At 38.6% G+C, this 15999-nt stretch overlaps 1 protein-coding gene across 1 annotated transcript; it reads left to right on the forward strand.

Moving 5' to 3' along the window:
- The first annotated feature begins 63 nt into the window (after window positions 1-63).
- Window positions 64-2550, forward strand: LOC138877892 (uncharacterized). The gene is made up of 4 exons (XM_070157538.1): window positions 64-390; window positions 877-958; window positions 1956-2148; window positions 2334-2550. Exons 1-4 carry the CDS (start codon window positions 64-66, stop codon window positions 2548-2550), a joined length of 819 nt encoding a protein of 272 aa, XP_070013639.1.
- The last annotated feature ends 13449 nt before the right edge of the window (window positions 2551-15999 follow it).

A 15999-nucleotide genomic window follows, 5' to 3' on the forward strand; every position in this document is an offset into this window, starting at 1 on the left:
AAGAATGCTCTGTTGAAGGTGCTAAGTGAAGCATATGTACCAAGCAACATCACTGGCGGAGAAATGGCTAACATGGTAGGACAAGTGTTGGAGAGCCATAAGATCACTTTTCATGAGGATGAGCTATCGCCCGAAGGGCTAGGGCACAACAAGGCATTGCACATCACTGCGCAATATGAGGACTATTTCATCACAAGAATCCTGATCAATGGGGGTTCCAATCTCAACATTTGTCCACTGGTAACACTCAAGAAGTTGGGTAAAGGACTGCACGAGATAAAGGATGGAGCCATCAATATAAAAGCCTTCGACGGTTCCCAAAGGTCCACCATTGGGGATATTAGTATATGTTTGCAAAAGGGGCCAATATGGTTCGATATCGATTTCCAGGTGATAGACGTGCCAACATCTTACAACCTGCTGCTGGGACGGCCGTGGATTCATGTTGCTGGGGCCATAGCATCAACACTGTATCAGGCAGTAAAATTCGAATGGAATCATCAAGAGGTGATCATTCACGGTGACGGTAGCAACCCTATATACAGTCGCTAGACCATTCCGGCAATCGAAGGAAGAAGGAAGCTAGGTGGAGAGACTTACCACCACATTGAACGGGTAAATGCTGTTGACAAATACAAATGGTGGGATAATAAAATCGAGAGTATACTGAATTGGAGTGGGTACGAACCTAGCAAGGGGCTCGGAAAGAATCTCCAAGGAATCGCTAAGCCCATAAAACTCAAGAAACATGGCACCACTTTCGATCTGGGGTATGATTACACCTGGGAAGAATTCAACAACTGGTAGCCACCATGGTACGGTCCTTACTCTCTACTGGAGCAGCCAATACCGTGTCTGGAACAAACTTTTCAATAGGGCGACATTATTTACGGGTCAGATGAAGAAGAAGCACTTGCAGCAGTGAAGAACTTATTCCTAGAAGACAATGACATGGACTGTTATGTTGTTCTCGAGGAGGAGGGGGAGGAAGCCCCTTCCATACAGGCTGTAAGCAGAGGGGTACGCCTCAATAACTGGACCATCAGGAGAACCAGAGCCCGACGAGCCTCGGGGTAGCAAGGCTAAAACAAGCATCATGTACTGTTTTTACTAAATAATTTTCTTTTTGCATTTTAATTCCCGTAATAAGAGCTTCAATGTTCAAAACAGTTATGAAATTTATCAAAGCATTTTGACTTTCTTATGAATCAACACTCATTATTATTTTTCTCTCATTACTTTACTTATTATACAACATTACTATTACTTATCTTGATGAACCAATGATTGTGACATGCAATGAGACAACGCAACAAACGGATATTGATTCAGAGGAAAATGACATACCGGAAGATATTGTTAAAGAAGTTGAGAATTTTGAAAACAGACCTAAGTCCAACCTGGACGAGATCGAAATTGTTAACCTGGGGGATGCAGAAAACGTCAAGGAAACACGAATCAGCATTTACTTATCGCCATCAGAAAAGAAGGAATACACAGAACTTCTAAGGGAATATGAGGACATATTCACCTGGTCGTATGATGACATGACTGGTCTGAGTACGTCTATTGTGGCTCACAAACTGCCAACCGATCCAACGTGTCCACCGATAAAGCAAAAGCTAAGAAAGTTCAAGCCTGATATGAGTTTGAAAATCAAGGAAGAAGTCACTAGGCAAGTTAAAGCTAAGGTTCTCAGGGTGGTAGAATATCCGACATGGTTAGCCAACATCATGTCAATGCCAAAAAAGGACGGGAAGGTCAGAGTCTGTGTCGACTACCGGGATCTCAACCGGGCCAGTCCAAAACACGACTTCCCTTTGCCAAATATACACATCCTGATTGACAATTGCGCCAAGCATGAATTGCAGTCATTTGTAGATTGTTTCGCTTGTTATCATCAGATCTAGATGGATGAAGAAGATGCTGAGAAAACGGCTTTCATTACGTCATAGGGAATGTATTGTTACAAGATGATATCGTTCGGCCTGAAGAATGTAGGGCCACCTACATGAGTTCCATGACCATCATTTTCCATGATATGATACACAAGGAGATAGAGGTATATGTGGATGATGTTACCATCAAGTCCAAGAAGGCCACTGATCATATGGAAGATTTGGGGAAGTTCTTCAATAGATTACGGAGGTACAGCCTGAAACTAAACCCCACAAAGTGCGCATTCGGGGTTCCTGCTGGAAAATTACTTGGGTTTATTGTGAGTCGCCGAGGAATAGAACTGGACCCATCAAAAGTCAAATCCATTCAAGAATTTCCACTACCAAAGAATAAGAAGGACTGATGAGTTTCTTGGGGAGACTGAACTATATCAGCCGGTTTATAGCACAACCTACAGTTATCTGTGAGCCAATCTTTAAGATGCTGAAAAAAGATGTCTCCACCGAATGGACCGAGGACTGCCAGAAGGCTTTCGATAGAATCAAGGAGTACCTATCAACCCCACCAGTTTTAGTCCCACCCGAGCCAGAAAATCCCTTATTACTCTACCTTATAGTGTTGGATGGAGCTTTCGGCTATGTTCTGGGGTAGCACGATGAAACAGGAAGGAAGGAACAAGTCATTTATTATCTCAGTAAGAAGTTCACCCCGTATGAGGCCCGATATTCTCTATTGGAACGCACCTATTATGCTTTGACTTGGGTATATCAGAAGCTAAGGCATTATTTCTGTGCCTATACAACATATCTCATATCAAGAATGGATCCTTTGAAGTACATCTTTTAGAAGCCCATGCCCACCGGCAAGCTAGCCAAGTGGCAAATCCTATTGAGTATGGTTGACATTGTCTACGTAACTCAGAAAGTGGTCAAGGGACAAGCACTAGAAGACCATCTTGCTAAGAATCCCGTGGATGGAGAATACGAACCCTTGAAAACGTATTTTCCTAACGAAGAGGTATCATTCATAGAAGAAGACATTGCAGAATCCTATGACGGTTAGAGAATGTTTTTCGATGGAGCGACAAACTTCAAAAGAGTTGGCATAGGAGTAGTCCTAGTATCAGAAACCGGTCAGCATTATCCGGTGTCTGCCAAACTCAGGTTCCCCTGCACCAACAACATGGCCGAGTACGAAGCCTGCATCTTAGGGCTCAAGATGGCCATTGACATAAACATTCAAGAGTTGTTAGTGATTAGAGATTTAGACCTACTCATACATCAGGTTCGTGAAGAATGAGCAACCAAGAACTCTAAGATACTCTCGTATCTGCATCATGTACAGGAACTGAGGAAAAGGTTCACGAAGACGGAGTTCCAACATGTTCCTAGAGTCCAGAATGAGTTCACTGATGCATTGGCTACCCTGTCATCTATGATACAACGCCCAGACAAGAATTTCATTGATCCCATTCCATTAAAGATACATGATTAGCTAGCTTACTATGCTCATGTTGAAGAAGAAGTAGACAGAAAGCCTTGGTTTCATGATATCAAGGAATATTTGGCAAAAGGAGAATACCCAAATCTTGCAAATCCTACTCAGAAACGCACACTGCGGAGATTGTCCAACAATTTCTTTCACAGCGGAGGAATCCTGCATAGGAAGACTCCTGATTTGGGATTACTAAGGTGTGTCGACGCGAAGGAAGCATCCAGGCTACTAGAGGAAATTCACGCTGGGACCTGCGGTCCACATATGAACGGTTTTGTCTTAGCAAAGAAGATACTCCGAGCCGGTTACTTTTGGATGACTATGGAAACGGATTGCATCCAGTATGTCCAAAAATGCCACCGCTGTCAGATACATGCAGACATGATAAAGGTACCTCCGAATGAGCTTAATCAACAAGCTCGCCATGGCCGTTTGCCGCCTGGGGAATGGATGTTATTAGACCAATCGAGCCTGCCGCTTCCAACGGGCACAAGTTTATCCTAGTAGCAATCGACTATTTCACCAAATGGGTCGAAGCATTATCTTACAGAGCAGTAACTAAGAAAGTTGTGGCAGACTTTGTCCGCGACCGCATTGTTTGTCGATTCAGGGTTCTAGAGTCTATAATCACTAATAATGGCTCCAATCTCAACAGTGACTTGATGAAAGCTATGTGTGAGTCTTTCAAAATCAGACACATGAATTCCACAGCTTATAGGCCTCAAATGAATGGAGCTACAGAAGCCGCCAATAAGAATATCAAGAAGATATTGAGGAAAATGATAGAGAAGCATAAATAGTGACATGAGAAGTTATCATTTACTCTATTGGGGAATCACACCAAAATCCTCACATCAACTAGGGCAACCCCCTATATGCTAGTTTATGGTACAGAGGTTATCATTCCCGCTGAGGTAGAAATTCTTTCCCTAAGTATCATATAAGAAGTTGAGCTTGACGACGTGGAGTGGGTAAAAAGTCATTATGAGCAACTAGCCCTTATAGACAGAAAGAGAATGAATGCAGTTTTCCATGGTCAACTCTATCAAAACAGAATGTCCATAACCTTCAACAAAAGAGTCAAACCAAGACAGTTTACACCGGGGCAGCTGGTGTTAAAGAAAATTTACCCTCATCAAGATGAAGCCAAAGGGAAGTTCTCTCCCAACTGGCAGGGTCCAAACATGGTTCACCGGGATCTGACAGGAGGAGCCCTCATAATTGCAGAAATGGACAGAGAAGTCTAGCCGAAGCCGATCAATTCAGATGCAGTCAAATGTTACTATATGTAATCTTTATGCTTTCCTTGTATGATGTAATTTGAACTACGCCTGAACTGATTCCCGCTTAAGAGGGGATACGTAGGCAGCCCTATGGGTTCGGTCACAATTTAATAAATTTTTATTTCCCCTCGCAGTTGGAAACTAGGGTAGAATATTGAGGAGGACCCTCAAAATTCTAAAGCAATTTCAGCCGAATCATCGCAAGCAACAATCAGAAACATCAACCCATTAAACTGGGGCAGAATTTTGAGGAGGACCCTCAAAATTCCTTAGCAAGAGAGGTTGTAATGTCCTGAACCACGTCACAGTAATCGGCTTATCTAAAAAGTTATTCTTAATTATATACTTATATCATATTTTTTACAAAATCATGCATATAACTAAAATTGCTTTGTTTAGCAATGCTAACCCAATAATACATACAGTATCACAAGATTAGAGTAGAGCAGGTCAAGAAAAAGCCAGCGGGGATGAGAACTAACCTCCCTTAACAAAACTCACGATTTTTCTTTGGATGCAAGCATTTGGATTATGAAATCATCAAACATACGATACACTCACAAGACAAACATTGTCCGGGAATACAACTCTCGGAACCGTTGCACTTACCAACACTTGCTATCCACACACAACAGTGACATTCCATGTGTCACAATGTCCCTAGCAGTCATAATATCGCAATCTGCTATCAGCTAAGAAAGCTCTATTACGATTTGCCATTTTATTTCTTGCATAAGGCTACCATTCTGCCTTACAAGACTAAATGTTGTCTCCATCTGCATTTCTGCATTGCATAAAGCTACCATTCTGCCTTCCGAGACTAAACATTGTCTCCATCTGCATTTCTGTATTGCATAAGGCTACCATTTTGCCTTCCGAGACTAAACGCTGTCTCCATCTGCATTTCTGTATTGCATAAGGCTACCATTCTACCTTCCGAGACTAAACGATGTCTCCATCTGCATTTCTGCATTGCATAAGGCTACCATTCTACCTTCTGAGGTTAAGCTCTACCTCCATCTGCATGGCTGAAAACTCTACCTCCATCTGCGTTTGCATGGCTGAAAGATCGCCTCATATTGTATCTCATGGGCTAAAAGATCACCTCATACTACATCTGCATGGCTGAAAGATCGCCTCATATTGCATCTCATGGGCTGAAAGATCGCCTCATACTGCATCTCGTGGGCTGAAAGATCGCCTCATATTGCATCTGCATGGCTGAAAGATCGCCTCATGCTGTATCTCATGGGCTGAAAGAGCGCCTCATACTATATCTCATGGGCTGAAAGATCGCCTCATACTGCATCTCATGGGCTGAAATATTGCCAAATTATCCAAAGGCGTCATCGTTCGGAGGCACCATCTTCATAGCCCGAGAACACCATGTCATGGCCTGAGGAACCCTTCCAATCTTTTGTATATCATTATTCAAAGGCATCATGGTTCGGAGGCACCATCCTCATAGCTCGAGAGCATCATTTCATGGCCTGCGAATCCTTTATCATACGCTTTATGGCCCGGGACATCATGGTCTAAGGGCGTAATCCTAACTGTCCAAAGACAACATTCATGGTCCGACGGGAATTTGCATCATGTCTAAATTTATGCATAGAATACGCCTGTATTGTTTCATTGCAGGTAAACCAGCAAGCAACGGCCATCCCAGCAGGAGAGGTCCCACTCCAGTTCCCGCAGCCATATCGAACCTAACTATTCCCGTAAACCGTCCACTCACCCGGCCCTAGATATTGCATTTGTTCTTGAAAGGTCTTCATCGGTATACTTCACTGATGGATCCTGAACTACATACGACATGATTCCTGTGAAACCAAGGATTTGTTGGCAGCTCAGAAGCCAGGGTGCGACCTAACCTCTTCAAACCATTTCGCTCGGTCAAAATTGGCCATCATATCTTTACCCGACAACTCTTTCATCCTTCCCGGGTAAAGAGGGACAGTTGTTGATACCCAATTTTTTCCTGTATATTTCTCAATGTGCAAATACTTTCAAAATAGCATATATATGCATATATAAGTATATCCAAATGTTTTTTTTTCCTTAATTTTTAAAGGTTTTTAACTCAATTTATTTCCCTATTTTATCCATAAAACCACAATAATTATTTCCAAAATTATCATTTTTGGTGATTAATTTATTGTACTTTTATATTTATGCTAAAATATAGCTGAGGTAATTTTTGCATAGTTTTACAAAAATATTTAATATTATTAAAGGCTAAATTGTATAATTGCGATATTAGCCTCTTTTAGGATTTAATTGTGTTATATTCATGAAAATTAAATCCAGTATTTTTAAATTGATAATTATATATCATAAATTATTTTAGTACTTTTAATTTATTTCAAGAAATTAATTTGCTATTTTTATAAAATAAATAGGGAAAAATGGCTATTTAGAATCTAGCCAGATTTCATTTCAATTATAGCCCAAAATTAACCCCAGTTTGAACCCAATTCCCCCTGGCCCAATTCATTTTAAATCCGACCCCTTACCCATTTAAATGACCCAACCCGGACTCCCCACCTAACCCCTTTAATCCCAGTTGTTGATCATTTAGATCAATGGATCCCATTACCCCTTTTCTTTATTAACCCAAACGACCCTTTTACCCTACCTCATTTCTCACCTATCGCCGCCTTTGAATCCCTCTTATATCTCAACCCTCTCTGTAACTCCTACAAACCCTAGTCACTGTCATCAAACCAAACCCTAATCCACCATAATACCTACCTAATCCATGGTCTTCCGTGGACATTTGGGACCTATACCAGCCTTCCATGGCTCATATGTGTTTGGTTATATGGTTTCACGACCAGACTTTGAAGGAGTTTGGTCCAATCCTTGCTCGACTGGTGTTCATGGCCTTTCTCCGACCATCCACGACCTTTCCTGGCCATTCATGGCCTTTCAAGGTGGGTCCTTGACATTTTCTGGTTAGATCGTTAACTTTCGAGATCTTTCTCGTTTCTTTTGGGTTTTCTTAAACCCTAATCTCTAAGATCTTTCGATTTCTTTTAGATCTACCTTAGATCTGTGCTTACCATGAACTTTTAAGCATTTTTTCTCGAAGGTTCTTTAACTTTGCTTTCAAAATGACTCTTTATCTTTTCCGATTAGGGTTTTTCTTTTAAGTTATTTCAAAATCTCATCTCTGATTTTAATGTGTTTCTGATTCTGCTATGTTTTCTCATGTTGTTCCTTTATCTATTTCAATATGACAAAACCCTAATTTTTTAATCTTACTCGGTTTTCGGAAATTGTCTGTTAAATATGTACTGGCTTCGTTCTTGTTTGACTCTGAGTTTTACCGTCTTTTGTACTTGATTGTTGTCGAAAACCCTAGGTCTTTGGGTCTGAATTTTTTTGTTTGAATACTTGATTGAAAGTTCTTGTTTCAGACTCTCTTTTCTTCACGTGACTTATCTGATTTTTACTATCTTTCAACTCGACTATGGCCGAAACCCTAACTTTTCAAAAGGTTTCCTCACCTGCTACTGTGAGACCATTGCATGTTTCTGATACTCTGTTTTCTTCACTATTGATTCAATATGACTTTACCTACTTGATTACTATACTTCGAATGTTTGCTTTACTATTGAACCCTAGCTTATTTCTGCCACTACTGCATGCTTGTGATTATTTCTTTTGGCAATGTGCTTGGCCTCGCATGTCTGATGACCATGTTCACTTTATTTATACATTGAAGTGCAGAAGCATATTTCTTCTTTGATTGATCTTAATCTTGTGACTGATTTCAAAAACTTTTCTTTTATGAACTCTAATTTCACTCGCCTGTTAAAGTTAATTGATTCCTTTCCTTATTTTGCCTTTCTAAATATTTTTCCAAAATAAGCATATTTCTGTACTTAGACTTGGTTACTTACTTAATGATTTTACTATTCCTTTTATGGCAATCATCAGTTTGTCTCCAAATTGATCTTCTTTCCTTATTTTGAATCTGTCATTACCCATTAAACAGTGACTCCTTAATTAAAGGGAGTCACTTGTGTAATTGATTCTGACTTGTGATTGTTTCCATGTTTGTATTAATACTTTACTTGTTACCTTACTTGTCACTCATTTTCAGAAGCTATAAATACCCTGCTCTTTCTCTTCTTTAAAAGACACGAACCACTTGAGTTCAGAACACACTCTTCACTAAAAAGCTCTCTCTCTCTCTCTCTCTCTCTCTCTCTCTCTCTTTTCTCTGTTACTACTTGTGTTGCTGCCTTGTCTAGCCGGCTGAAAGCCAAGGCTAGGCTGTGGGAATTTGCTTACTTTTCTTTCTACATTTTCTTCTTCGTTGGTATGTTCTAATTAATCTTCAGCATCAATAACAACATGTTTCTTTACTATTTCCTTCACTCTTGCTTGTTTCCTGCTCGTGTTTAATCAAGTTACATTACCAAACGTGCTGTAATCTGCCCTTTCCTCTTCTGAATTGATGTTTTTTGTCTTATGTATGAACTCTGTGAGTCACTTATTATGACTTATGAGTCCCAAACCCCCATATCCCCTATGTGTTTGTATTCTTTGGTCGATTTGATGGCATGTCAGCACTAGACATTGTTGTGCATGACCCAAACCTTGCCCTCCCTGGGGTTATATGCTTCATATCCCCTCTATGTGTCATGTTCTCTGGCTGGTTTATGGGCATGCCAACACCAGCTATTGCTATGCAGGTCCAAACCTTACTTCTCCTAGAGTCATATGGTCCCTGCAATGTACTCCCAAACCCCTGACCCCTTTGTACAAAAAATGTTGATTTTGTGTAATGTTAGCTTTACTACTACTGTTTTCAAATTACCCTTACCCCTTACTATTCTCAACCCAGTTTTTAAACAAATCTCTACTCCTGCACTTCCACTATACTCTTAGACTTAGGTTCTACCCCTCTTGTGTGAGCCTTGTCTTGGGACATATGAGCTCCCTATGAACTTGGACACATAAGGGCTGGCCCTTCCACACTGCACTCATCTCTATCTGGTTATGCAAACTTCGGTGTAAGCACTCTCCGGGGTCCCTTGAGACCCTTAGGGAAATTTGACACACTCAAGTTTGAGAAAGGCTTTGAAACAAATGGTATTTGAGGTGGTTTATTCCATAACTCATAGAGGATGTCAAGAATCAGGCTTCCTTTCATTGTAACTTCGTCTTTTACACTTTTCTGGTGTCATTCATTGTTCAGTTTGTAATAATTTGTAATAACATTGGGGTTGGCTAGTAAAAAGGGCTGGGTAATTGTGCATGTTTAAGGGTAGATGTCATGCCTGTAAGATCGGTTATTTTAAATTTTGCATGTTTAACTCTGCATTTAGATGTCATGCCTATAAGATCAGTTGTTTTAAATTCTGCATGTCTAACTTTACATTTAGATAACATGCCTATAGGGTTTGTCTTCAATTCTGCATGTTTGTTACCACACTTAGACATCATGTTCTTAGGGTCTAAGTGGTTATAATCCAACATCATGTCCAATAGATTAAAATCAATACTTTTATAGAAATCATGCCTATAGGAATTTCAAGTAAATGTTGCCTGCTTCATTTCATGTTCGACTAGAAATCATGTCTATAGGAGTTAAAATCAGTAATAATAGATATCCTGCCTACAGGATCTGAAACTAGTCTAGTTTAAAATCAACATAACTCGTATTGTTCTGAATTAGTTTTGAACAGACTTACTCCTTTATTTAACGCAGTTTAGAAAGCATGTCTATAGAATCTCAAATCGTCTGTTGTAGAACTGTTACTGCTTTGCTACATTCTGAACCAGTAATAGATATCATGTTCATAGGATCTCACCCAAACACTTAGGCAAGACTTAGGTGATAACGACAATAAAAACTGAACCCGCCTCTGTTAATCAGTAATTGCTACAACTAGCAGGCAGGCCTGATTCTGACTTCTTATCTGAGTTAGGTAATAAACTGGTCTACCCCAACAATTAAAACTTCCCTTGCCTTAGTATCTTAAAATTCAGACCCTGATTGTGTTTTAAGTCATGCTATTTATGTGCTTTGCTTGAGGAGGTATACATGAGCCTCTTATTTGTTTACATGTTTCCCCTAATGTGCAGTCCTATGTGTTTTGCATGTCGCCTTAGCCTTTTTACCTTTTGAAACCTAAAAGTCAACCTAATATCCTTCTCCTTTAGGAAAAGTAATCCTAAGTTCCTCCGGGACTGATAGAAATGGGATGGGTAATAGCATGCAATAGTGGTCAAGACCAATCCGCACTTTAAATACCTTAATGGGGTGGGCAGGGTAGATATGGATATGATAACCGGTGCGCTAATACCACGTGTATCCCCTCTTCTGAGGAGTGTCATATCGGGTATCGCATTGATGTGATCCATATTACAAATAAACCTAGGACCCCTTTTTTTTTTTCATCTTTTCAAATATTTGTAAAAATGCAACTTCTTTTCAAAATTCGCCTTTTAATAATTGTTTTTTCTCTTATGTGTTTAAACTTAAATCCCCTACTATTTGAGCCTATACTTGTCTAGTTACTTGTTTTATAAAAATAAAAATCACAAAAATAGCTCATTGTTACCCTTTTTCCTCTTATTGATTTTTTCTCTTTTAATTTAGGATTAAGTAGATTTTATAATTTTTATAATTATTTAATTAGTTTAATCTCACATTTTTAGATAATCTAGGATTTTAATTTTAAAGAAAAGAAAAAGAAAAACAAAGAAAAAAGGAAAATAAGAAGAGAATTTGAAAGATGGGGTATTAATTCAAATTTGTTTTGTTCTTATACCCAAAATCTGGCCCAAACCACTCAAAGCTCAAAAAAACCTGCCTGACCTGCCAGTCCAAACTAACATACCCGACCCGGATCCCCTCATTTAAAACCTAATAACCTAGATCATATCATCAGATTCCCGACCCTTAGAAAAGAAGAAGGGTGCAGCAACTCACTCCACCTCTTTCTCCAAAATCGACATCTTCCACCCTGAAATAAGTTCATTAGAGAAATTATCAGATCTTCCTCTAGAAAAGAGCTAGCATCGTTCCCTCTCTTAAAGGGTCCTCCCCCTTTTCATTTTTCTCAACAGAGAACAGGGACAATCTCTCGTTTTGGTGCATCTCTGGCGATCCAAGGCAAAATCCGGCCAGCCATCCTGCCCCCCATGGTTCTTCATCTACTCTTACACATGCTGAGGCCTCTTGCAACAAGTGGGAATTGCAAAGTTTAGAGCTAAAATTCAAAAATTGCAAAGTTGATTTTCAGTTTCAAATCCTTGTCTTCTCTCGTATTTTCTGGGGATTTCAGAGCTTGGTGGAGTTGTAGAACTTGTTTCGAAGCTGGAGTTTGATTTAAACTCAAATCTCTCTTCGATTCCGCTGATTTTACTATTTCGGGAACTGCTGAGCTTCGATCGATTTCGCCCCTGCATCTAGTCTGTTTACTTGAGTTCTTTGTTCAACCAGTTATTTGTTTTTTATTGTTTAAGAGTTGTTTCATTTTGTAGTGAGCTAAAATTTGTCAAACACACTTTGTAATGTGATAATTGCTGCCAAGATGTTGAATTTAAAACATCTGTTACTTATTCATTCTAATTTCGCGATTAAGGTGAATCAGATACTATTTGTTATTTAATGCAAGTTTAGTCACCAGTTCTGTCTACTCACGAGATTCTTGTCTTTTGGCTTGAAATTTTGAGCAATGTACATATTCATATTGCAACACTAGAAGAACTTAGCAAGAACAATTTTTGCAAATGGAATGAGGATATACTTTTGATTACACATTTGGGCCTAAATCTACCGAATTCACTGTGCAACATTTTCTTAATGTGAGACTTTGTACTGTCTTATATTTGTCTACATTGCAGATGATATGGATCACTTGTATTAGTCAGCAGTGTCAATTATTTGCCTAGTATCTCCTTGATTTACTGTGTTAAATGTGCTTCAGTTTCCAAATTTTGTTTTTAACATTAAGTTAAAGTTAGATACATTGTATGCAATGTTTCCTTTTATTTATGGAAGCAATCTCTTTGATGCACAAACTTTGTATCTGGATTGCTAGCTTGAGGTTTGCTTTCGTATGATTGTTTTTTTGTATTTGTAACCTTTTGAAATAAATCGAGGTGTGACATGCCAAATAAAATCCCAAAACTCATGGCCCTCACTTAATTAATTTTAATCCTTAGAAATCGAGGTGTGCCATTTAGTTAAATTTTCCATGGCCCTCGCAAAGTTAAAAGTACGTAGTTGCTTTAGGCGCATTATTTTAAAAATTAATTTCCTAAACTCGGGTGTGCATTTCATGTGACCCAAATCCAATTCTCAACAGTGTTAAATAAAATGTGTCGTGTATCGCGGGTGCATTTCATGTGGCGTGGTTCAGAGACGTGTTATAGATAACGTTGAATCTTCCTAAAATTAATTAAAAGCTGTTTAATAAGTTAAAATATACCATAGGCTAAAACATGTATTAAAATTAGATAATAGTCCAATTACGATAATTTAAGCAACCGTGCTAGAACCACGAAATCCGGGGGTGCCTAACACCTTCCCTCGGGTTAACAGATTCCTTATTCAGAATTTTTGGTTCGCATACTTCAAAAGGAAAGTTGAATTGTCCTCGATTTGGAATTTTAAAATGAACCGGTGACTTGGGACACCAAATAAACTATCCCAAGTGGCGACTCTGAAATGATTAAATAATCCTATTTCGAATAATGTCACTTAAATTGGAAAAACTCCCTTATATACCCCCTCGGGTGTGTAAAAAGGAGGTGTGACAGCTCTGGCGACTCTGCTGGGGATTCAAACCAGAACTTCGGTTCAGGGTTCAAGAATTCGAGCTTAGAATAATTGTTATACTTGGCTTGTTTTATCTGATTTTCCATGTTGAGCCTAATGTGCTAAATGCTTCTTTTTACCGCTTTGATATTGTGTGAACTGTATATAAACTTCTACGAAAACCTTCTTCTCTCTGAATCTTCTAAATCATCTGGGGAGTGTGCACTTCATGTGACTTCTCTTCTGTTAGAGTGTTATCCAATTTTAGAACGAGGTTCGGAGAAGTTGCAAAGCCGGTGAAGCTTCTGTATTCCCGGTACGATGCCCCACCCCCTGGCTCGAGTTGTCCGCTCAGGTAAGCCAGGTCTAGAACAATACACCCAGATTTTTAAACCTAGTATAACAAAGCCTCATGCCGGATCCCTAGTAGGTACGTTTGTTTGCATCACGTGCATTTGACTTTGGGGGTCAACATAGGGGTTGGGTCCATCAAGGACAGGTGTACCCAAATTAAAAAGACCATCCTGATGCATCTTATGTGCTGCCTGCGCATCTGTTTGTTTCAGCTTGCATGTTGACCGGCTTCTAGAATAGGTAAAGAAAATAAAAAAAAAGTGAAAAAGAAATCAAAAAAAAAGTGAGAGTTAGGTATTTAGAAAATTTTGAAACTCTGCCGAAATTCTGAAAAGGAAAAGTCATTTCTAAATGAGCTAAAATTTCAAGATCCATGTTTCCCTTGTTCCATCAAAACTGACCGAACTACGCGGGTCTGATTCTCACTGGATGTGAGATACGTAGGCAAACCTCATCGATTCCGGCCACAATTTTCAAAAATCCAAAAAATATTGTCCTTCACTTCCTTTTTTTTTTAGAAAAGTCTTTCTTTGAGACCCCAATTTTCAAAAAATCCAAAAATATTTTCCTTTAGAAATCTTTCCTTAAAAAATTCAAAAAAAAAGGGAAGTTTTTAAAATTCAAAAAAAGTAGTTTCCTTCTTTCTAGAGTATTGCATACGAGTTTTCTTTGTTTTGAAGTATTTTTCCAAAAAATAAAAAAAATAAAAATATTCTTTTCCTTCTTTAAAAGTATTTCATTCGTAAATGTGGAAAAAAAAATTAAAATTCAAGTCCAAAAATATTTTGCTTTTCTTTAGAAGTACTTTTTGTAAATAAATAAAAAAACTCAGAAATTCAAAACGTTTTCTTAAAAGTCTCTCTTTCGAAATTAAGAGGCAACATCCAAAATCCAAAATATTTTCTTTCTTTTTTAGAAAAAGAAAAAACAAATGAAAATTCAAACAAAAATATTTTCCTTTTACTTTTGAAATTCCCAAAGTTCTAATCAAAAGAAAAGGAATTTTTAGAAGTCTTTCTTTTAAAAATAAAAGAAAAATCAAAATAAAAAATCCAAAAAAAAATATTTCCTTTTTTCTTTTAAAGCATTTCTTTCAAAAATTGCAAAAAAAAAAGAAGAAAAACAAAAAAAAAAATCAAAAAAAAATATGTCTTTTCTTTTTCTTAAAGCTTTCATGGTTTGAGTTTACAAAAGTAACCAAAAAAAGAGTTGGCTTATTTACTCCATTTTCAATCTTTTCGAACTACGCAAGATCTGATTCATGCGGTGTCATGATACGTAGACAATCCCCATCGGATTCGATCATAGCTATAAAATAATTGAGTGAAAAATAAACTGATAAAAAGAGAGAAAAGAGAAATTTGAGTGAAAAAGAAAGAAAATAGCGAAAAAAAAGGAGCGACAAGAAATAAAGAGTGACAAACAAAAGAGAAAAAGAGAGTGCCAAAAATAAAAGAACGCCAAAAACGAGATGAAAAATCAAGAGTGTTCAAAGAGAGACAGAAATAAAAGAAAATAGGTACATACTGAAAGAGTTAGTTAAGGCCAGGATGAAACATGCAACCGTTCAAACACATGGTAGAAGCATTTAACTGTTAGGTGCATTGCATCCCAACATGTGATTTCCTATATGTTAAAATGTCTCAAACTAACAAGGTTGTGGTGTGAGCAAATTAGCCAGGTTCTGTTCAGGTGGTTGGTTTTGCTGGTATACGCGCAACCTTGCACGCGGCCACAACATTATACACAAAACTAAGCTCTACCTCCCAGAAATGCCTATCCTTACCAAGCTTCATATAATCCCAAATGAAATATTCTCAATACAATCCTCGCCCAAGAGAGCCTTTCAAAAGGAATCAGTTCACCCCTATTGGTGAATCATACTCGGGTTTGTTCCAAAAGCTAGTCAGGCGAGGTCTGCTGCAGCTGGTGGCCCCAAACCGGCCAAACCCCGAGTCCCCCTCGCACTGAGCTGACGCTAGATGTGAATACCACTCTGGAGCAGTGAGACATAGTACAGAGGATTGTTGGACCCTCAAAAGGGCGGTTGAAGATTTTATTGAAGCTGAAAGAATCGTTTTTCGGGATGAAGAAGCTCCTGATGTAATGAACAATATGTTGCCTGCACAACAACGGGCGAACAGTCAGAATGATTTGTGAAGATGAGGAATTTGATCCGGCACT

The sequence above is a fragment of the Nicotiana sylvestris genome, chromosome 9 (genome assembly GCF_000393655.2).
Source record: "Nicotiana sylvestris chromosome 9, ASM39365v2, whole genome shotgun sequence".
Classification (NCBI taxonomy): domain Eukaryota; kingdom Viridiplantae; phylum Streptophyta; class Magnoliopsida; order Solanales; family Solanaceae; genus Nicotiana; species Nicotiana sylvestris.

Excerpts from the sequence above, each read along its gene's own strand:
- LOC138877892 (XM_070157538.1), top strand. The coding sequence starts at position 64 with ATGGCTAACATGGTAGGACAAGTGTTGGAGAGCCATAAGATCACTTTT. Across the intron at positions 391-876 it reads GGTTCGATATCGATTTCCAG|GGCGACATTATTTACGGGTC; the intron begins GTGATAGACGTG and ends ACTTTTCAATAG. Across the intron at positions 959-1,955 it reads AGAAGACAATGACATGGACT|GGAATGTATTGTTACAAGAT; the intron begins GTTATGTTGTTC and ends ATTACGTCATAG.